Raw genomic sequence first — 24363 nt, forward strand, 5'->3', positions numbered from 1 at the left:
TTTGCCAATTTCCCCAGATTCACAAGGTCATTTGCTGAGGAGGAAGGGTAATGTGTGACTAAGCCTTTAACTTGAAACTAGTGACCTGCCATTCATTGATCTCATTTTCTTTTCACTTTGTTTCTCCTTGTAAGAGGCATCTTTGGTTGAGAAGAAGCACCTGCTGTACCTGTAACTGTCAGATGCAGGGCCAGATGTCTTTGCATTTGTTATCTCGTTCAATCTTCTCATCAGCCTGGTGAAGTCGGTATTTTAATATAACCATTTTACTGACATTGTGCTTATTCAGTCTAGGTGGCCACAGGGCACAGCATGAGGGCAGGGGGACAATATCCACTTGTCACTGTGGCGTGAGCCTTGGAAGTCTGTCAGCTGACCTCCCCCACCCTCAGGTGCACACACACATGTGCATATCCATGTGTATTTATTCTTTCTCTCTCTTTCTCCCCTCTGCCTCGCCTCCCCTGGCCCCTTCTTAGCATCCCACTAAACTTTTCTCCTCCATGCAAGGAACAGAGACGGGGTGAAAGAGAGGACTTAGAGGTGGGCGGTGAGTTTGCAAGGATCCTGTTTATGTGAATAAAACTCTGCTTTGCAACTGCAAGAGGTCACGACAGCACAGCTGGGAATGGGCAAGACTTACACGGACTCCAGGAGGATGCTGTAACGCCTGTCCTGTGGAAGCCAGACCCCATCTCTTCGTGAGAAACACATCCATGAGGAGGGCACCCGGAGCCAGGAAGGGCAGCAGGGGCAACATCTTCTCTGTCCTTGTATTTCCCTTGATTCAGCCTAGCCCTGCAGGTAGCCAGGTCACCAACATACGGATGTCAGTTTCAAGTACAACAACCTTCAGGTCTGTTTCATAAGCTCAGCCATCGCCTGTCCTATACCTGCCTGTAAAGTTGGTCATCGGTACCCACATGTAAGACTTCTTTCTTTAGCTGAATTTGATCTTTTTGAGGGTTTTTGATTTCCAGTTCTGCTATTTAGTACAGTTGCTCTCTGTTACAACTTTACCTCCATACCAGTCGATAACCATGCATCCTGTATCTTCATTCAATCCACTGTTGATGCTGAATAAAACAGACCGGAGGTCCATGTATTACAACATACCACTAGAAAGCTCTCTCAGGGATGCAGCCTAGCCAGGCATCCAAAAGTGCTGAGTTTAGTCGTGTTAGCAATTCATTAATCCAATTACCCACAGCATCGTCCAGCCCCTCCCCCTTAATTTTCTCCAGAGGTCGGCTGTCCTGAGACATTACGCTGCTACCTTGGCTCTTTCTCTGGACCTGATTTCTCCCTCGTAAAATGCTGATAATCACCACCTCATAGGGATGTTCTGGGCAGATGCAAGAGGACATGAAGTAGCACAGGGAAGCTCCACTTCAACCCTCTACCTACGGTTCCCGTCCAGTTATTTTTCCTCCTCTCATGCCTCCCACATGTGGGGTGGGACACCTTGGAAATGGCCACTCTTTCTCCCTGGCTGACTGCTTGGCAGGGATGTTGCCTAGGGGATCTTTCCAACTTCAACATCCTGTGGTTTTACTGATCTTAGGAAAGTTGATTTAGGTTTGTTCAGAATTATTCAATTAACATGCCATATTTGTTTGTTTCAGGCTTTCAATATTATCAACATCTATTCATCCACATTGATGACAGGAAACATCATAGAGTATCTGAAAAATTTAGCTTTTGAATTTTTTAAAACTTAGCTTAATAATGATCTAAAACTTTACAATAATTTTTTTTTACAATAATTTTTTAAGCAATCTAGCCCAGCACTACTCACCTAGTAAACATTTCTTTTCCTGAATTCTCAATAATAAAGTTTAATCCAGAAGAGAAACTGCTCTCCTGATGAGAATCTCTGTCCAGCCCCCATTGGGTCCCGAAGGCATCAGGACCTTCCATGGGGGTGACGCGCCCACCAATGCACCTTCTGTTTATTGCTCGATATGTGTGTTTGTTCTCTCAGCTCACATCTGTCTTTTTTGTGGTAAACATGAAAGGAAAGCTCTCCATCGTCTTCTCTGAGTTCCCACTTTGTGTCTACCCTCAGTTTGGAAAAAAAGAGTAGAGACAGTTATATTATCAGACAGAGACTGAGCAATGTAAAAGTCACAAAGAAATAAGGAGAATTTTCTATAATCAATTTACCTTTTAAGAATGATGGGAATACCTATGTGATGCCTCCTTATTTTCAACTAAAAGTTAAAATAATGATTCTTAGATCGATTATAGAGATACTTGTAAACTTCCTGAAAATTTTTAGTAAATGTAATTCATTTGACACATGAAACACAAAGATTATTTAATTGGAGCAGGACAGATCTTAATATAATTTCATATGGATATTTAAATACCAAGGTTATTTAACTAGCGAGAGAAGCTATAATGGATCTCTTACTGAGTAACAAAATAGTCCCTGTACACAGTTGATGTGTGGGTCACATGCCACGTTTTAATGAAAGAAAAGTCTTAATACTTTTCACAGTAGTCTATATAAAATAAAAGGAAGCTTACAAACAGAAGAATATTATCATTTTTATGTTTTAGGAGTGGCAAAGGAAAATACAGCAGCACTATCCTATCATGACATCCTCTCACTCTAGAAAGATTTATTTCATCATGTACATATTCTTGTATATAGCCTGGACCATGTCATGTGTATGTTCTTTATAGAGAGAGAGTAAGTATCAGTTAATAGAATTTTTTGCAACAATACTGAATACCTACTGGCAGAAAATGCTGATTAGATTGGTTCTGAAAGTATTGAGTGTAGGGTAAACTAGCGTTACTGAGGGTATTTCAAACTAAAAATAATATATAAGCTAAAAATAATTTTGTGATTTTCAGTTCTTCGGCAATTTTATGGACAAGAGTGAGTTTTGCTTCCTCTCAGATATAGGCCTTAAATACAGCCTTTCAACTTGGCCTTATAAACAAATTTTTACCTTTAAGTTTTTTAAGGAAAAAAATTGAAAATGCTCTGCACAATATTCTTTCTTGCCTTATTCGGAGCTATGTGATACGTATTCGGTACTAGTTCTTGATAATTTGTTAACAAGGCGTTTTTAACACTTTGGACAGATGCACATACTGTTTTCAATCTTCACGGTTAATTATTCGATTTTGTATTTGATGCCAGAACACCCTGACTCCTAATCACTGCTCATTGTTGCAAGTCCATTATATTCTAACTGTTTGAGTGCTCCCATTGACCTTGAACTGACATTATAAGCTGTGTCTAATCTTTTCAGTCTATATTTCTAATGCTGCTTTTCTTTCTTCCTTTTTTTCTGATCCCTGTTTAGCATCACAATGGGGCTGCCTCTGAGCCCTGCAGCTGACTCTGCCCGCTCCTCGAGGCATGCCCTGTCTCTCATTGCCACGGCCAGACCACCCGCCTTCATCACGACTATAGCCAAAGAGGTGAGAGGAACTTCTCAGTGTGCTCCATCTTCGCAGTTAGAGGAATTATCTCATATTGTGAGCCGAGGGTCCGTATCTATAGATAATCCTTACAGTTTGTTCTAGAACAATGCAAGTTAATAATTTAGGGCTGGGATGAATACGTATGTACCTGTGTGCATGCACACAGAATTCCACGGCAGTGCATTCATTACTTGTGCTTTTGTAGTCATTTCTGTTCTCAACGTTAATTCACTTGTAAATATTTGTATTTACAGTAATTTCTCAATCTGAAATATAGCAGGCTTGTTCAAATTAAAATATATTAAAGGTATCCACATTTTACAAGTGTAAGTATCTACCTATAATCAAAACAAAACTTATTTAACACTGGCTCTCCAACTGTAAACAAAAATGTAAGTCATAAACTTGCTAATTGTTTTTCCTATTACATATCACAGATAAAGACTTGAACGCCAATTGATTCCCGAATTCTCAGTGCTCTAATTGCCCACATCTAACTGAAAAACTAGTAAAGAACAATGAACCAATTATAAGGTCTTTCCTATAGGTCTTAGTAGTGGAAGAAAAGGCAAGGAAGATAAACGCCTAAATTTTCTTTAAAGGTTTGTTCCATTTTAGCATGAATAATGTGCAGACTCAGTGTCCGTGGGGTATGGGCTCTGCCTGAGTTGTTTTTCCTGTAGCTAAGATGAATTTTTAAAATACTAAATAAATACCTCGGAGTCTGCCCTGATAACCTACAAACTACTGGGCCTATGTCTGCCCCAGAGCCATCCTTAATCGGCATGCAGCAAATATTTGTGACATGAATGTAGCTAGAAGGGAGGAAAGAAGGGCCTAATAGCAGATTGTATGGGTTTATATGAGGCAGTGGGACTTTGAATTCACACCTAAAATAGATTTGCAGACTAAGGGGCTATGTTTTTCTAATAGTGCATAGTGGTGCACTGAGAGTCCACTGTGTTTAAAATATACATATGTATATGTCTATATTTTATAGATAGTATATATTTTTATAAAGTATATGTATGTATAAATGAACAGATTTAATAGACGTGGGTTTTTTTTTTTTACCAGTTTTTCGTATCAGTGGAATATACAGAGATACTAATATTGAATATACTGTATAAGCCTTACATTAGTCTGATACAGATACACGTCTTATAAAGGCCAGGCATTAAATTGCCTCTTTAAAGAGATAAACAAGTATTTTATATTAATTGTGTTTTTAAACTTAATTTTCACCATTTACATATGAGTATTTTTAAATGAACTGTTAGAATAGCCATGCTTGGGGTTTGTTCTACTCCAGCATTTGACTAGAAAGGTAATTTTTAAATATTTTAATGTTAATGGTCTAACTAATTGCCAATGATTCCCACATTCTTCGTGTTCTAACTAATATTTTAATGTAATAGTCCACATTTATTACCTTTTAAAAAAAAGTTTTCCACTTCACTTAGAGGTTTAGAGTAAAATACTGAAGTATTTCTCACCATGACAGCTGTCCCTAACCCCATCCCCATGCATGGCTGGCCCAGGGCCTGTTAATGCTGTTTCTCCTTTGAACTGTTAAGACTTACAATTTGTACAAGGAAGAAAAATCACACTGAACTTACATTACGGTTGACCCTTGAACAACATGGGTTTGAACTGCGCAGGTCCACTTATATGTGAATTTTTTTCAGTAGTAAATACTACAGGACTGAACATTCTTGTGGATGGTTGAATCCTTGGACACAGAGGGCCAACTGTAAGTTGTACACGGATTTTCAACTCCGTGGAGGGTTGGCGCCCCTAACTCCCAGCATTGTTCAAGGGTCAGCTGTGTTTACACAGTGTTCATTATTTTTGGAGGTATGTTTTTTTTTTAATTTCCCAACTTGATTATAAAGCACCTAGAATGGTGCCTGGGACACAGTAAGTGCTATGTAAGCATCATTTACCATTATTACTTGAGAACAAGAATCATGTCTTATACGCGCTGGTGTCTCCTAACTGCTACCCACCTCAATGCTGAATATGCAGGATTCACAAACCTTCTGTTTGTCCCTTTTTAAAAATGTCATGGTGATAGTGTATTAAAGTCTCATATAATGCCCAAGAACTAGAATTCTATTAGGGAATACATACTGAGTGTTTATTGTACTAAGTACTTTCTTTGTAATTAAAAGTGTTTCCTGACCCACCCCAAGACATTTGTTTTTGTTGATTTTTTTTTCTGTTGTATTAGTAAGTGAAAAACCAGTGGCTAGAAATGTAAAAGTCTATCAAGTGTCGACCATATCTGCAACATGGAAATGTTTTTCTAGGTGCACAGGCATACTGCTCTTGCAGCAAATACCCAATCCCAGCAGAATATGCACACCACAACTCTTGCCCGAGCTAAAGGGGAAATTCTGAGAGTCATTGAAATTCTTATTGAAAAGATGCCCACAGATGTCGTGGATCTTCTCGTGGAGGTAAGAATATTCTGTTTTAAATTATATCAGTACATCCACAGCTAAATTAAATATTCTAGTGTAGTAATGTAAATCAGTATCTTTATTTCCAGCACCTCTAAAAGAAAGAAAGAGATGACTAAAATGAATGAACTTTTGTATCATTTCTGGAGACTTGATTTAAATTTCCTCAAAAATCAAAATGATTGCTATGTCCATTTACCATTCACATGGAATGGGCTGTATTAGGGTAGTTTTTAAAGGTTATAGTCTCTTCCGTAACTTTCACTATAAGTAAAACAGAACATAGAGTGTGCTTGAATAAAAGCTACCTATCCTGTACATAAATAGGAATTGCCTTTCAAGTAAACAAGTCTGGTTTCTTTATTTTACTGTGTGCTGTCTTTAAAAAATGGTTTTCACAGGTAAGAGAAAGGATGGGCTATAGTATAAAGTAAGTACACTGTAATTTTAGTAAATATACTGTAGTTTTAAAGTAAATATCAAAATCTATGTAGAATTTTAATGCAAATGAGGCCTAAGTTAATAATTTAAATTATGGAAAATTAAGTATTTGAAACTAATTTTAGATTTGTGTCTTTTCTGTAAAGGTTATGGACATCATTATGTACTGCCTTGAAGGATCTTTAGTTAAAAAGAAAGGTCTTCAGGAATGTTTCCCAGCCATCTGCAGGTAAAGAAGCCTTCAATAGCATGCAAAATAAATAATTTTTAGTAACAAATAATTTAAAACAATTTTTTGAGCAGGATGAGTTCGTAGTTGTGCCCAATTAGAATTCCAATTGAATTAATATCTGCTTACTTTCTAAAACAATTTAAGCACCTTATATTTAGTCAAAAACACAACTATAATAAAACCACTGTTTGAAATTGTGTTGTGAAGAAGTTTTCTCAAAACCTAAAAAAAATGAGTAAGAGATAGCATCTATTAAATATGTCTGTATTCTTATATCCATTACTCACATTAGCTTTTACATTACAAAAGAGAGAGTTAGGAAGCTATAACTTAGAGGAGGAAGATATACTTTTCAGCCAATAGAAACCTTTATGCCAACTTTTTGCTGGTAAATTTTATTTTTGATATAAAGGCCAGCATTTGCATATTGTCCTACTAAGTATAGGTGTTTTCCCTCTGAGAAAACAGGCCAAGAGCAGTTCAAAGAAGTCAAGAACAGTTAAAACTTTTATAAACAATGTTGTATATATATGTGAAGTATAACTCTAATAATTTGTATGTGTAGAGCATTTAATTATTATGAAGTGAAGATTTTTTAAATGTCGAAATGTAGTCGCCTTATGTTTATTTTTCTCTTAAAGTAGTTTTTGGCTCTCAGAATGTTTATAGCTTGAGGTACATTTTGTTTAAAAAAAATTTTTTTTAATATATTTATTTATTTTTGGCTGCGTTGGGCCTTCGTTGCTGCACGCGCGCTTTCTCTAGTTGCGGCGAGCGGGGGCTGCTCTTCGTTGTGGTGCGCGGGCTTCTCGTTGCAGTGCGTGGGCATCTCGTTGCGGTGGCTTCTCTTGCTGTGGAGCACAGGTTCTAGGCACCCAGGCTTCAGTAGTTGTGGCACGTGGGCTCAGTAGTTGTAGCTCGCCGGCTCTAGAGCGCAGGCTCAGTAGTTGTGGCGCACGGGCTTAGTTGCTCCGCAGCATGTGGGATCTTCCCATACCAGGGCTCGAACCCATGTCCCCTGCATTGGCAGGTGGATTCTTAACACTGCGCCACTAGGGAGGTCCCTAAAAATTTTTTTACCTCCATGTGTTCAGTAGAAAGAGTGTTAAAATCTGTTGAAGATGATTGTTTTTGTAGAAAACAGAGCAACCAGTTAGTCATAGTTACATAACATTTTTCTTTTTAAGACAAGCTCAATGCTATCCTTACTTGTTTGCTCGGTTCTGTGAGTATATTGTAGTGGAAGGCTTTATTTCAGATAAGTTTCCTGAAAGCAGTGGCGTTACACTATGCATCTTTATGCCTTTTGTATTTCCTGGCATTTCAAAAATATTTGCTGAATTAATTGTATTCTGCGTCTTCCCATATCTTTCATCATATTTACAGTAGGTTTTACATCCTAGTCTCTTCATTTTGCTGTTTCTGATTTATACCATCCAGAAGTTAAATCAAGAACACATAGAAAAAGATTATGCTGTAGTATACATGTGTACAGATATTTTCTTGTGATATAGAGTAGGCATGTTAGGATACAGTAATTTTTTAACATCATGCCACATTAATTCTGGTTTGTGTTCTTTTCATTAAAAATTATATATATTAAGTGCTTTTGTATAATTAACTGATGTTAAAAATACATGTAGTTGTTATATTCCCAGTCGATTATTCTCTAAGGAAAGTCTATCCAAAAATGGACATTTATCTGTCACTTAGTGGAGGTGAGGAAGCAGTTTCATTAGGGATTATCTTACTGAAGGTTAGCAAAGCATTGCTTACAGCACTCACTGCTGTGTAAATAACCCCCCTGGAGCTAACGTGAGGGAATTGTTCAACATGTAAAGGGCCTACCTTTGCCCTTGCTGGAAGCCTGACTTCTCCCCAGTTCCTTCAGTCACCTTACTTTCTGCACATCCACTTTGGTTTGCTCTTGTTTAATCACTGGAGAGCAAGGTTTCTGCTTGAATGCTAAGGAGGCAGGTGTCTAAATGGAATGCTCGGTACCAGTTATTTTCTGATTTGGCAGAAAGCAATTGTATTTTGTTTGTTAATTTAATAATATTTATTGAACATCTACTGTGTATCAAGTGCTGACTAGGCTCTGGGGGTGCAATGATGAATGAGATGATGTCCTCAAGAAGCACAGTGTCTAATAGGGCGGGTAATTATTTTTTGTTTTGTTTTGTTGTTTGTTTGTTTATACTGCAGGTTCTTATTAGTCATCAATTTTATACACATCAGTGTATACATGTCAATCCCAATCGCCCAATTCAGCACACCCCCCCACCCCCCCGCGGTTTTCCCCCCTTGGGGTCCATACGTTTGTTCTCTACATCTGTGTAGGGCAGGTAATTATAAAGATAAGTAACGCCAGGGTGCTGTGTTATGTGCTGGGAGAGAATTACGTATGAGGGACAGGGTTGGGCAATAAATGTAGTGCTTAACTCTGGATATGGGAGGCTTAGAGAGTTCACAGAAGAGGAAGCAGAATAATAATAATAATAATAATAATAATAATAATAATAATAATGGAGTCTTGGAAAGTTTCACAAAGGAGAAGGCAGACTAATAATAATAATTTCCTTTTACTAAAGGAGAAAAGTACTTTAATAAAAGTGGCTGCCAAACGGAAGAAGGATTTGCCCTCCGCAGGGGTTTGGGGGGTGCTGGTAGGAGTGGTGGTGGGTTCTGGGAAAGCTTCACTGAAGAGTTGATGGGGTGAGCTTTGCAGAATAAGTAAGTGTGTGCCATCTGGAATTGCAGAAAGAATCATACTGACCAGTGTTTGGAGGTACAAAAGTATACAGTGAGTTTGGCAAATGCTCTGTGGTAGTGGCTGGAATGTAGGTAGGATGGAAGTCTAGCATAGGGCCACAGGATAGGGCTTTGAGTTCCATACACAGAAATTTGGTTATTATTCTGCAAGCAATGGCGAGTCAGCAGAGTTGAGCAAACACGTGTAATTCTCTTTCCAGAACATAGTTGATAAGATATAATCTCATGAAACATAGGATTTATAACAAGTAGTTATAAATTGAGGTAGTTAACTACCTCTTATTAAATTGTATTCGATATTATTAGAGCTGTGAAGATATAAGCCATAAAAAGTCAGTGCATAAACTTAGAAAGATGAATAACAATGTAAGGCTTGTACTAAATTAGTTGGAACAGATAATAAATCATGGAGGACTTCAGAGAACACTAAGCTTAGGTGGGACCTCCAGAGTTTTACAGGGCGATGCCATGCTACTTATTTAGGCTGATTTGTACTAGATTGATAAATGAACAACAACAAACATATTAACATATCAACAGAAGTAAAACTTATTTTATTGAAAACCTGCCATGTTTGTACCATTGTACGTGCCTTACAGCACTTATTTGCCCTCTACTTATAAATAAATGCCTTTCACTAAATATGAAACTCTAGTCAAAGTCAGTGATGTGAATATCTGTGGTCCAGTCAGGTGAAATTTGTTTTTAAAATCTTTATATAATGTTGTATTCTTTTTGTTTGTTTGTTTTCTTCTTTCGTTTGCCCTTTCTTAAAGATGCTGTGAGTTTTAGCTTAGGCTAACCTCTATAATGTTGCTGCATACCAATATTCAGTTCTTATGGTTGGTAGGTCATAAAAAACTATAAAACTTCATTTACTATTGTTTTTTTTAACGAGATGATATTTGTCAAAGCACCTAGCAGAATACTTGTGATTTAGGTATTCAGAGAATATTAGTTTCCAGGGAGGGGGGTCTCTCCATCTGAGCAATAATGTGAAAACCCAATATTTGTGTAAGAAATCAGTTAATATTTATTTTAAAGAATTTTATATGCATAAAAACTATAGGATGGCATTATTATCATTTTCATATATGTAAAAAAATTGGTTTACTTCCCAAAATATTAAATAAATTTTAGTCAATGTTATAAAGATGCTCTTCACATCTAAAGTTGTATTAATTCAATTAAGAACTATTCTAGTATCCTGAAGTCATTGAATATTTAAAAATCAAAAGTACTCTCATTTGGGTTATACATAAATTTCTCTATTTTCTGAGTACCAAGATGAAGTAGCATCGTCAAATGTGGAATGATCCTAAGATTGGTTTTCTTGTTTTTTAGATTTGTTTTGTTTTATAACCTTGACAAGTAGGCTTGTGATTCTGATATGCATCTGGGTTCAGAATTTTAAAACTTGAACGTGGTAATTTCTCTAAGATTTTCTTTACTGTTAGTAACTTGGCAGTTATTTTTCAGATTGTATTTAAAATTTCCACTTTATTGGTGCTATGAAAGTCTTGGCTTTAAGCTTAGGCTGACCTCTGTATTGTATGTTGCTACATACCAATAGTCAGTTTATTCAGGTTTGTTTGTTTATTCATTCATTTATTCAGGTTTATTAATGATTAAATGACTTAATATACAATTTAATGAGTGGTGAATCCATCCCCTGAAGTATGTTGTTAAGTAAATTTCTTTGTCCTCTGACATATTTACTCAAAACATATTTAAGTTTAAGCTACAAATTGTAAGTACAATGAAAGAAAGAAGGATTGATACAGAAAGTTTGATTTTTCTAAGTTTGTTCATATGATATTTTTCCGTCACTTGTTAAAGCTTCTTGTAATATCTTCTGCTTGAAAACAGAAATGGATTAGAACACATCCCAGTAAAATTTGATATAATTCTGTCTTCTTACTGACCCGAAACTCACTTGTTGATATTAAAATATGAGGTTATAGACCGCAGAAATGAAGAATTTGCCAGACTTGAGCCATATGTTTGTATCTAAACTTCTTAGCATCCAGTGTGCCAAGAGGGGCAGACCATCAATACCTAAGTCACAATGTTCAGATGATAGAAATAGAGCAGTTGTTCAAGAGGAACATACCTGTTTGTAGGACTGAGATCACCGTGGATTGAGAGTCCTCAGAAGAATTTCCATCTGCGGAGTGGGTGGTTGAATCTGCCGATGTGGGACCTGTGGAAACGGACAGCCAACTGTCATAAGGCCTTTCATGTAAGGGTTTGAACATCTGTAGATACTGAAGGACGGCCATATGCAGTTTATAGACTCAGTTGTTTTACAGATTTGGCGACTCTCAAGAATGTCTTGGGAAAGAGCTCACACATGTCAATATTAAAATACATAAGTGCCTGTTAGTTGAGAGAACTAAGGACACTAAACACAGGTATTAAGTGCTTACTCTCTGTTAGGCCCTCTGGGGAATAATGATCTCTAAGTGTAGTTCCTGGACTATCTTCAAGAGAATTACCTGATTTCTAGGCTCCCCCTGAGAGCCACTGCATCAGACTGTCATGAAGCCTGATGATTCTTAGGCACACTAAAGTTCGAAAACAAGTGCCCTAATAATCCGAAATCAAGAAAACAAAACCTGAGTCATTGTCCTTTGTGACCATGTTCTGTTTATGTCAGAACCTATATCCTAGAATGCCTTTCTGTTTACATATTGAGTAAACTCAGAATTTCCAAGGAAACATCTAAAGACAGCCCTTCAGCTCCTGCATTCCAGTGATGCACTTAATTTTTAAAGACTTGCCCTTAGACAGTAGCACAGAATGCCTGCCAGAGACTTTAACTTCAAGCTGTTCATTAATTGACTTTTATCTAAAACTCCATTGAAAAAAACCAGAACAATTAGAAGTTAGTTTAAAAAACACAGGGTCCATTTATCCCTCTACATATTCTAGTTTATATCCCTAGATTAAGCTAAACCATCAGAGAGCTGCCTGTTTGGACCACATTGTCTGACCTCCTTCAGCGTTCCCTTCCCCAAGTTCCTTGTCAGTGTTTTGCCTGCAGTTTGCACTGAGGAACCTGCCATGTGAGTGTCTTAAGAAGGTTGACAGTGCAGTTACTGTAAGCGTCATACTGATGTCCATTGTTTAGGGTCCCTTCTGTAAGGACTCAATAAAAACATTTCTTTCAAATCCAGATGACAGGCATTTTTTGTTCGTTTTGTCCTAAGGAACGAGTATATGTTTTTTGTTTTTAATTATACTTAACCAGAGTTAATGTAAACATTTTGCTTTGGTCATTGGGCAGCTCAAAATCAAATCCCCCACCTCACTTTAGTAGTTATGGCTTACATCTCCATTCTCTTTATCTCATCATCACACCTCAAGCTTATCTTCCTTTTCTATCTTTTTACTGAATTATGTTCTATAAGCTTCCCTAAGTCCTTTCTGTAATATGTATGTATATATATGTATTTATGTACATATGTATGTGTATGTGAAATATAACACGTTTATAATTTTATTTCAGAGGCATGGAAACAAAGATAATCATTTTACATATAATACTATGATTATTTTCTAAAAATTAAAAAATCGTCTTCTTTGTATTAATTGAAATATCCTGGATCTTCCTGGAGTCATTTATGTGTCTGTGGATATTTATCTATATTTTATTTAGTAAAAGATACAAAAATAACATAATTTTTTAAATTGAAGTGTAGTTGATTTACAATATTCTGTTAATTTCAGATGTACAACAAAGTGACTCAGTTTTTTTTCAGATTATTTTCCATTATAGGTTATTACGACATATTGAATATAGTTCCCAGCGCTATACAGTAAATCCTTGTTGCTTATCTCTTTCATGTATATTAATTTGTATCTGTTAATCCCATATTCCTAATTTGTCCCTCTTTCCCTCCCTCTCCCCTTTGGTAACCATAAATTTGTTTTCATGTCTGTGACTCTGTTTCTGTTTCATATACAAATTCATTTGTATTATTTTTAATATTACACATGTAAGTGATATTTGTCTTTCTCTGTTTGACTTACTTCACTAAGTATAATATTCTCTAGGTCCACCCATGTTGCTGCAAATAGCAATATTTCATTCTTTTTTATGGCTAAGTTATATATATATATCTCACATCTTCTTAAGCCAATTGTCTGTTGATGGACACTTGGGTTGTTTCCATGTCTTGGCTATTGTAAATAGTGCTGCTGTGAACATTGGGGTGCATGTATCTTTTCAAATTAAAGTTTTTGTTTTTTTCTGGATTTATGCCCAGGAGTAGAATTGCTGGATCATATGGTAGCTCTATTTTTAGTTTTTTAAGGAACCTCCATACTGTTTTCCATAGTGGCGGCACCAATTTACATTCCCACCAACAGTGTAAGAGAGTTCCCTTTTCTCCACACTCTCTCCAGCATTTATTATTTGTAGACTTTTTGTTGATAGCCATTCTGACCAGTGTGAGGTTATACCTCATTGTGGTTTTGATTTGTATTGTTGGCCATCTGTATGTCTTCTTTGGAAAAATGCTATGTAGGTCTTCTGTCCATTTTTTAATTGGGTTGTTTGTTTTTTTGATATTGAGTTGTATATTTCAGATATGGACTCCATTTCAGTCACATCATTTGCAAATATTTTGTCCCATTCTGTAAGTTGTCTTTTTGTTTTGTTAATAGCTTCCTTTGCAGTGCAAAAGCTTTAAAGTTTGAGTGTGTTCCATTTATTTATTTTTGCTTTTATTTCGTTTGCCTTGGGTGGCTAATTTAAGAAAATATCGCTACATTTTATGTCAAAGAATGTTTTACCTATGTTTTCTTCTAGGAGTTTAATAGTGTCATGTCTATATTTAGGTCTTTAAACCATTTTTAGTTTATTTTTGTATATGGTGTGAGGAAGTGTTTTGATTCCATTGATTTACATGTAGCAGTCCAGCTTTCCCAATACCACTTGGCGAAGAGACTTTCTTTTCCCATAGTATATTCTTGCCGCCTTTGTCATAGATTAATCGACCCTAGGTGTGTGGATTTATTTCTGGGCTCTCTATTCTGTTTCATTGATCTATGTGTCTGTTTTTGTGCCAGTACCATGCTGTTTTGATTACTGTAGCTCTGTAATATAATGTGAAGTCTGGAAGTGTTATGCCTCCAGCTTTGTTCTTTTTCCTCAGGATTGCTTTGGGAATTTTGATCCATTTATGGTTCCATATTTTAAAAATTACAGTTTTAGCTGCCGTGTAAACTTTATAGTCAGATTTAAATATTTCCTAATATTTACATTTTAGTTCCAGGGATATTGTTAAAAATACAGTGGTATCCATTAATAATACAAGAAAATTACTTAGATTTCATTGCCTGTGAGAGACTATAGCATACATATCCTTCAAAACATAGTTATTCAAAATAGTTCTATCACCAGATTTTGCATCGCTGTAACAAATAAAGCTATTTTATTATATAGGAATTAAACTGTATTCTTTCTAGAACACAGATATATTAGCAACAAGATTGTTGCAACATTGAATTAATTTTGTGTTTATGAATAAGCAGACTAAGAAGTACAATAAGGTAACATTTAAGAAATGAATTTCTCTAGATTCTCTCCCATCTCATTGCACTTTGTTTTGCCTTTGTCAGTCTCCTAGATCAGGGGTCCCCAACCCCCCGGGCCATGGACCAGCACCGGTCTGTGGCCTGTTAGGAACTGGGCCGCACAGCAGGAGGTGAGCAGCAGGTGAGCAAGTGAAGCTTTATCTGTATTTACGGCCAGATGTAAATACAGATGAAGCAGTATCCCTATTGCTCGCATTACTGCCTGAGCTCTGCCTCCTGTTAGATCAGCAGCGCCATTATATTCTCATAGGAACGCAAACCCTACTGTGAACTAAACATGTGAGGGATCTAGGTTGCGCACTCCTTATGAGAGTCTAATGCCTGATGATCTGAGATGGAGCTGAGACAGTGATGCTAGCACTGGGGAGCGGCTGCAAATACAGATTATCATTAGCAGAGAGGTTTGACTTCAGAGACACCATAATAAATCAATGCGCTTCATAGCGCAAGGAGATCAGCTCCGTGCTTTTTGACCACCTAGAGGGGTGGGAGGAAGACGCAAGAGGGAGAGGGTATGAGGATATATGTATACGTATAGCTGATTCACTTTGTTATAAGCAGAAATTAACACAACATTGTAAAGCAATTATACTCCAATAAACATGTTAAAAAAAATAAATCAATGCACTTGAATCATCCCAAAACCATCCTTCCCCACCCCCCACCCCCGCCCCGGTCCATAGAGAAATTGTCTTCCAAGAAACTGGTCCCTGGTGCTAAAAAGGTTGGGGACCGCTGTCCTAGGTGATCTTCCAGAAGGCATCATCCAGCTCTCTAGATGATTGTTGTTAGAGGCAGAAGTACAGAGGGTTCTGAGTAATTTACATTTAATTGCCGAGACTATAAATAATACAGCATCCTCAGTTAAAAATATCCTAGACACTAAGAAAGTAGAACTAACTTTTTTCGAGGTTTGGACGGGTAAACATCACTGAAGTTTCCTCAGAATTCATTGTTAAAATTTAGTTATCAGTTGCTGTGTTACTGAACTTGAATATCCCTGTGAAGACCCTCATATACAGACCAACCAGCATGGAGCATGCCATGCTTGACTCAGTTTGATTAATTATTTCTCTTTTGGTCACCATATAAACACTGACTCATTTTACACTACTATATTTGATGCAGTAGCACAAAATACAAAAGTGTAGAAATGCACAGATGTTAGTAAACTAAGAGAAAAGCAGTATAGCACACACACAAGTATGATATATACTTGTTCTGAAATGAATACTTTAAGGGTTTGTTATTCATTTTGCAAAAGTATTCTTCTAAAATTGAAGTATAGTTGATTTACAATGTTGTGTTAATTTCTGCTATACAAAAGATATTCTTTACTAATCTCAGAATAGAAAAATTGAAGCTCTCATAAACTACTGACTATCAAAGCTCAGTTAGAAAGGAAGATAAAGTACCTCTGGAAATACAATGAAATTAAAATATAATTTTTAAATTTAAGGCAATTTTATTATGTTCTTAAGGGCTAGTAGTGAGATAATACATAACAAATAAAGGATTAGAGTTTTTTAATAAAATTCTAAGTTGATGGGAAAATATGATTAATTTGGAGAGTAAGAGGTTTTAGAATTTTTTCATAGCAAAGATTAGATATGCCTCTACATGGGATTTTTAGTCACTTACAGCTCCTCAATTATGCACATTATGAGTAGCTTGAAGAAAGGGGTTTTTGCATCCATTTCTTTTATTGTTTCCCATAGCAAGTAGTAGAGGGCTTCATCTGGCCAAAAGCCATATACCCCAGAATTCTCACATAGATCCTTTCATCATGCATTTTTATTCTTTTAAGTGGAGGCAATTTATTTGATGTATAACTAAGAGTGATTTGATTTTATGCCTATTAAAGACTTGTCAAATAAATTCATAGATTCCGAAGAAATCCTTTGTTGAGCTCTGTCCCAGTTTTTAGTTTAGAACATCTGAACACTCAATATAGGCACTCAATAACTGTGGTTGAATAATGATACCAGCTGCGCTGCTTCATGTGTTTAGTCCTTAATTTCATCATAATAAATGGGACCAGTTATTTCACTTAAGCAGTGACCTTGCGGCATTATTTTTATAGAATTACAAGTTGTAGAATTTGGAATCTGCAAAGGACCTCACGTTATAAATTACCCACCTCTAGCCTTCATTTGACAAACGGACAAACTTACGAGCATTCTTGTGCTGACGATCAGATGAAAGTGAAGCCCAGCTTGACTGAACGGATCTCACAACTGCTCTGTATTCTGCAGGGCGGGGTGTGCACCTGCTGCATAGGCACCCACGTGACACAGTTGCTCCATCTCAGCAGAGGGTGAGATGGCTGTTGTTGTGTCCCAGGCCTCTTCCTTACTTCATCCTTCCTTTACAACCCTCTCTCAACTCCCCTTGCTCCTTAGATAACCCTTCTCTCAGTTTCTTCTTAAAGATTTTTTTTGATGTGGACCATTTTTTCTTAAAGTCTTTATTGAATTTGTTACAATATTGCTTCTGTTTTATGTTTTGGTTTTTTGGCCATGAGGCGTGTGAGATCTTAGCTCCCTGACCAGAGATCAAACCCACATCCCCTGCATTGGAAGGCGAAGTTTCAACCGCTGGACCACCAGGGAAGTCCCCTCTTCTCTCACTTTTATCCTCAACTTCTCTTCCTCTGTCTGGAAACGTGCTACTATCTCTCATTTGAAGCTCTTCCTTCCCTCTGTGTCTCCTCTCTCCACTGTCCAGCCTCTCATCTCTCCTTGCCCAGGAAGAAGAGCGTGTGCTCTGTCCATTTTGTCACCTCTCCTGCCCTTCTCATCTACTGTCATCTGGTCTTTGCCCCCACTATTTTGCTACTCTCTCTCTCTCCCCCTGGTTACAAACAACTTTTTTTTTTTTTTGGCTGCATTGGGTCTTCGTTGCTGCAAGCGGGGGCTCCTCTTCGTTGCGATGTGCAGGCTTCTCATTGTGGTGGCTTCTCTTGTTGTGGAGCAAGGGCTCTAGGAGCGCAGGCTTCAGTACTTGTGGCATGTGGGCTGAGTAGTTGTGGCTCGCGGGCTCTAGAATGCAGGCTCAGTAGTTGTGGCACACGGACTTAATTGCTCTGCGGCATATGGGATCTTCCCGGACGAGGGGTCGAACCTGTGTCCCCTGCATTGGCAGGTGGATTCTTGACAAATGCACCCCCAGGGGGGTCCCTACAAACAACTTTTCTTTTTTTTTTTAACATCTTTATTGGAGTATAATTGCTTTACAATGGTGTGTTACTTTCTGCTTTATAACAAAGTGAATCAGTTATACATATACATATGTTCCCATATCTCTTCCCTCTTGCGTCTCCCTCCCTCCCACCTTCCCTATCCCACCTCTCTAGGTGGTCACAAACCACCAAGCTGATCTCCCTGTGCTATGCGGCTGCTTCCCACTAGCTATCTATTTTACATTTGGTAGTGTATATATGTCCATGCCACTCTCTCACTTTGTCACAGCTTACCCTTCCCCCTCCCCATATCCTCAAGTCCATTCTCTACTAGGTCTGTGTCTTTATTCCCATCTTACCCCTAGGTTCTTCATGACCTTTTTTTTTTTTAGAGTCCATATATATGTGTTAGCATATGATATTTGTTTTTCTCTTTCTGACTTACTTCACTCTGTGTGACAGACTCTAGGTCCATCCACCTCACTACAAATAACTCAATTTCGTTTCTTTTTATAGCTGAGTAATATTCCATTGTATACATGTGCCACATCTTCTTTATCCATTCATCTGTTGATGGACACTTAGGTTACTTCCATGTGCTGGCTGTTGTAAATAGAGCTGCAATTAACATTTTGGCACATGACCCTTTTTCCTTTATTTATTTATTTGCAGTACGCGGGCCTCTCACTGTTGTGGCCTCTACCGTTACGGAGCACAGGCTCCGGACGTGCAGGCTCAGCGGCCATGGCTCACGGGCCCAGCCGCTCCGTGGCATGTGGGATCTTCCTGGACCGCGGCATGAACCTGTGTCCCCTGCATTGGCAGGCGGACTCTCAACCACTGCGTCACCAGGGAAACCCGACTCTTTTTGAATTATGGTTTTCTCAGGGTATATGCCCAGTAGTGGGATTGCTGGGTCATATGGTAGTTCTATTTGTAGTTTTTTAAGGAACCTCCATACTGTTCTCCATAGTAGCTGTACCAATTCACATTCCCACCAGCAGTGCAAGAGTGTTCCCCTTTCTCCACACCCTCTCCAGCATTTATTGTTTCCAGATTTTTTGATGATGGCCATTCTGACTGGTGTGAGATGATATCTCATTGTAGTTTTGATTTGCATTTCTCTAATGATTAATGATATTGAGCATTCTTTCATGTGTTTGTTGGCAATCTGTATATCTTCTTTGGAGAAATGTCTATTTAGGTCTTCTGCCCATTTTTGGATTGGGTTGTTTGTTTTTTTGTTATTGAGCTGCATGAGCTGCTTGTAAATTTTGGAGATTAATCCTTTGTCCGTTGCTTCATTTGCAAATATTTTCTCCCATTCTGAGGGTTGTCTTTTCGTCTTGTTTATGGTTTCCTTTGCTGTGCAAAAGCTTTTAAGTTTCATTAGGTCCCATTTGTTTATTTTTGTTATTTCCATTTCTCTAGGTGGTGGGTCAAAAAGGATCTTGCTGTGATTTATGTCATAGAGTTTTCTGCCTATGTTTTCCTCTAAGAGTTTGATAGTGTCTGACCTTACATTTAGGTCTTTAATCCATTTGGAGCTTATTTTTGTGTATCGTTTTAGGCAGTGTCCTAATTTCATACTTTTACATGTACCTGTCCAGTTTTCCCAGTACCACTTATTGAACAGGCTGTCTTTGTTCCACTGTATATTCTTGCCTCCTTTATCAAAGATAAGGTGACCATATGTGCATGGGTTTACCTCTGGGCTTTCTATCCTGTTCCATTGATCTATATTTCTGTTTTGTGACAGTACCATACTGTCTTGATTACTGTAGCTTTGTAGTATAGTCTAAAGTCAGGGAGCCTGATTCCTCCAGCTCCATTTTTCGTTCTCAAGATTGCTTTGGCTATTTGAGGTCTTTTGTGTTTCCATACAAATTGTGAAATTTTTTGTTCTAGTTCTGTGAAAAATGCCAGTGGTAGTTTGATAGGGATTGCATTGAATCTGTAGATTGCTTTGAGTAGTAGAGTCATTTTCACAATGTTGATTCTTCCAATCCAAGAACATGGTATATCTCTCCCTCTATTTGTATCATCTTTAATTTCTTTTTGCGGTACGCGGGCCTCTCACTGTTGTGGCCTCTCCCGTTGTGAAGCACAGGCTGCGGACACGCAGGCCCAGTGGCCATGGCTCACGGGCCCAGCCGCTCCGCAGCATGTGGGATCTTCCCGGACCGGGGCATGAACCCATGTCCCCTGCACCGGCAGGCAGACTCTCAACCACTGCACCACCAGGGAAGCCCTCATCTTTAATTTCTTTCATCAGTGTCTTATAATTTTCTGTATACAGATCTTTTGTCTCCTTAGGTAGGTTTTTACCTAGATATTTTATTCTTTTTGTTGCAATGGTAAATGGGAATGTTTTCTTAATTTCACTTTCAGATTTTTCATCATTAGTGTATAGGAATGTAAGAGATTTCTGTGCATTAATTTTGTATCCTGATAATTTACCACATTCATTGATTAGCTCTAGTAGTTTTTTGGTAGCATCTTTAGGATTCTCTGTGTATAGTATCATGTCATCTGCAAACAGGGACAGCTTTACTTCTTCTTTTCCGATTTGGATTCCTTTTATTTCTTTTTCTTCTCTGTTCGCTGTGGCCAACACTTCCAAAACTATGTTTAATAATAGTGGTGAGAGTGGGCAACCTTGTCTTGTTCCTGATCTTAGTGGACATGCTTTCAGTTTTTCACTATTGAGGACGATGTTGGCTGTGGGTTTGTCATAGATGGCCTTTATTGAGGAAAGTTCCCTCTATGCCTACTTTCTGCAGGGCTTTTATCATAAATGGGTGTTGAATTTTGTTGAAAGCTTTCTCTGCATCTATTGAGATGATCATATGGTTTTTCACCTTCAGTTTGTTAATATGGTGTATCATGTTGATTGATTTGCATATATTGAAGAATCCTTGCATTCCTGGAATAAACCCCACTTGATCATGGTGTATGACCCTTTAAATGTGCTGTTGGATTCTGTTTGCTAGTATTTTGTTGAGGATTTTTGCATCTATGTTCATCAGTGATATTGGCCTGTAGTTTTCTTTCTTTGTGACATCTGTGTTTGGTTTTGGAATCAGGGTGATGGTGGTCTCGTAGAATGAGTTTGGGAGTGTTCCTCCCTCTGCTACATTTTGGAAGAGTTTTAGAAGGATAGGTGTTAGCTCTTCTCTAAATGTTTGATAGAATTCGACTGTGAAGCCATCTGGTCCTGGGCTTTTGTTTGTTAGAAGATTTTTAATCACAGTTTCAATTTCAGTGCTTGTGATTGGTCTGTTCATATTTTCTATTTCTTCCTGGTTCAGTCTTGGCAGGTTGTGCATTTCTAAGAATTTCTTCCATGTTGTCCATTTTATTGGCATAGATTTTCTTGTAGTAATCTCTCATGATCCTTTGTATTTCTGCAGTATCAGTTGTTACTTCTCCTTTTTCATTTCTAATTCTATTGACTCTTCTCCCTTATTTCCTTGATGAGTCTGGCTAATGGTTTATCAATTTTGTTTATCTTCTCAAAGAACCAGCTTTTAGTTTTATTGATCTTTGCTATCATTTCGTTCATTTGTTTTTCATTTATTTCTGATCTGATCTTTATGATTTCTTTCCTTCTGCTAACTTTGGGGTTTTTTTGTTCTTCTTTCTCTAATTGCTTTAGGTTCAAGATTCGGTTGTTTATTTGAGATGTTTCCTGTTTCTTAAGGTAGGATTGTATTGCTATAAACTTTCCTCTTAGAACTGCTTTTGCTGCATCCCATAGGTTTTGGGTTGTCGTGTCTCCATTGTCATTTGTTTCTAGGTATTTTTTGATTTCCTCTTTGATTCCTTCAGTGATCTCTTGGTTATTTAGTAGTGTATTGTTTAGCCTCCATGTGTTTGTATTTTTTACAGATCTTTTCCTGTAATTGATATCTAGTCTCATAGTGTTGTGGTCGGAAAAGGTACTTGATATGATTTCAATTTTATTAAATTTACCAAGGCTTGACTTGAGACCCAAGATATGATCTATCCTGGAGAATGTTCCATGAGCAGTTGAGAAAACTGTGTATTCTGTTGTTTTTGGATGGAATGTCCTATAAATATCAATTAAGTCCATCTTGTTTAATGTATCATTTAAAGCTTGTGTTTCCTTATTTATTTTCATTTTGGATTATCTGTCCATTGGTGAAAGTGGGGTTGTTAAAGTCCCATATTATGAATCTGTTACTGTTGATTTCCCCTTTTATGGCTGTTAGTATTTGCCTTATGTATTGAGGTGCTCCTATGTTGGGTGTATAAATATTTACAATTGTTATATCTTCTTCTTGGATCGATCCCTTGATCTTTATGTAGTATCCTTCTTTGTCTCTTGTAATAGTCTTTATTTTAAAGTCTATTTTGTCTGATATTAGAATTGCTACTCCAGCTTTCTTTTGATTTCCATTTGCATGGAATATATTTTTCCATCCCCTCACTTTCAGTCTGTATGTGTCCCTAGGTCTGAAGTGGGTCTCTTGTAGACAGCATATATATGGGTCTTGTTTTTGTATCCATTCAGCCGGTCTGTGTCTTTTGGTGGGCGCATTTAATCCATTTACATTTAAGGTAGTTATCGATATGTATGTTCGTATTCCCATTTTCTTAATTGTTTTGGGTTTATTATTGTAGGTCTTTTCCTTCTCTTGTGTTTCTTGCCTGCAGAAGTTCCTTTAGCATTTGTTGTAAAGCTGGTTTGGTGGTGCTGAACTCTCTCAGCTTTTGCTTGTCTGTAAAGGTTTTAATTTCTCCATCAAATCTGAATGAGATCCTTGCTGGGTAGAGTAATCTTGGTTGTAGGTTTTTCTCCTTCATCACTTTAAATATGTCCTGCCACTCCCTTCTGGCTTGCAGCGTTTCTGCTGAAAAATCAGCTGTTAGCCTAATGGGGATTCCCTTGTGTGTTATTTGTTGTTTTTCTCTTGCTGCTTTTAATGTGTTTTCTTTGTATTTAATTTTTGATAGTTTGATTAATATGTGTCTTGGCGTGTTTCTCCTTGGATTTACCCTGTATGGGACTCCCTGTGCTTCCTGGACTTGATTAACTATTTCCTTTCCCATATTAGGGAAGTTTTCAACTATAATCTCTTCAAATATTTTCTCAGTCCCTTTCTTTTTCTCTTCATCTTCTGGGACCCTTATAATTCCAATATTGGTGCGTTTAATGTTGTCTCTGAGGTCTCTGAGACTGTCCTCAGTTCTTTTCATTCTTTTTTCTTTATTCTGCTCTGCAGTAGTTAATTCCACTATTTTATCTTCCAGGTCACTTATCTATTCTTCTGCCTCAGTTATTCTGCTATTTATCCCTTGTAGAGTATTTTCAATTTCATTTATTGTGTTGTTCATCATTGCTTGTTTCCTCTTTAGTTCTTCTAGGTCCTTGTTAAACGTTCCTTGCATTTTCTCTATTCTATTTCCAAGATTTTGGATCATCTTTACTATCATTATTCTGAATCCTTTTTCAGGTAGACTGCCTATATTCTCTTCATTTGTTAGGTCTGGTGGGTTTTTATCTTGCTCCTTCATCTGCTGTGTGTTTTTCTGTCTTCTCATTTTGCTTAACTTACTGTGGTTGGAGTCTCCTTTTCACAGGCTGCAAGTTCGTAGTTCCCGTTGTTTTTGGTGTCTGTTCCCAGTGGCTAAGGTTGGTTCAGTGACTTGTGTAGGCTTCCTGGTGGAGGGTACTAGTTCCTGTGTTCCGGTTGATGTGGCTGGATCTTGTCTTTCTGGTGGGCAGGTCCACATCTGGTGGTGTGTTTTGGGGTGTCTGTGGCCTTATTATGATTTTACCAGCCTCTCTGCTAATGGATGGGGCTGTGTTCCTGTCTTGCTAGTTGTCTGGCATAGGGTGTCCAGCACTGTAGCTTGCTGGTCATTGAGTGAAGCTGGGTGTTGGTGTTGAGATGGAGATCTCTGGGAGATTTTCACCATTTGATATTACGTGGAGCTGGGAGGTCTCTTGTGGACCAGTGTCCTGAAGTTGGCTGTCCCACCTCAGAGGCACAGCCCTGACGCCTGGCTGGAGCACCAAGAACCTTTCATCCACACGGAAAAAGAGGAAAAGGGGAAAAAATAATATATCTTGCTCCCAAAGTCCACCTCCTCAATTTGGAATGATTCATTGTCTATTCAGGTATTCTGCAGATGTAGGGTACATCAAGTTGATTGTGGAGATTTAATCTGCTGCTCCTGAGCCTGCTGGGAGAGAT

General features: G+C 37.7%; 1 protein-coding gene across 6 annotated transcripts in view; it reads left to right on the plus strand.

Moving 5' to 3' along the window:
- Positions 1-24363, plus strand: part of WDR7 (WD repeat domain 7) — a 374489-nt gene that overhangs the window by 263325 nt on the left and 86801 nt on the right. For all 6 annotated transcript variants that reach the window (XM_060310354.1, XM_060310358.1, XM_060310355.1 and 3 more), the window contains 3 exons: positions 3324-3441; positions 5757-5906; positions 6497-6579. In XM_060310354.1, the coding sequence (XP_060166337.1) occupies positions 3324-3441; positions 5757-5906; positions 6497-6579 (351 nt within the window). The remainder of the gene's footprint in view (positions 1-3323; positions 3442-5756; positions 5907-6496; positions 6580-24363) is intronic.

Source organism: Globicephala melas, chromosome 13 (assembly GCF_963455315.2).
Source record: "Globicephala melas chromosome 13, mGloMel1.2, whole genome shotgun sequence".
NCBI lineage: Eukaryota > Metazoa > Chordata > Mammalia > Artiodactyla > Delphinidae > Globicephala > Globicephala melas.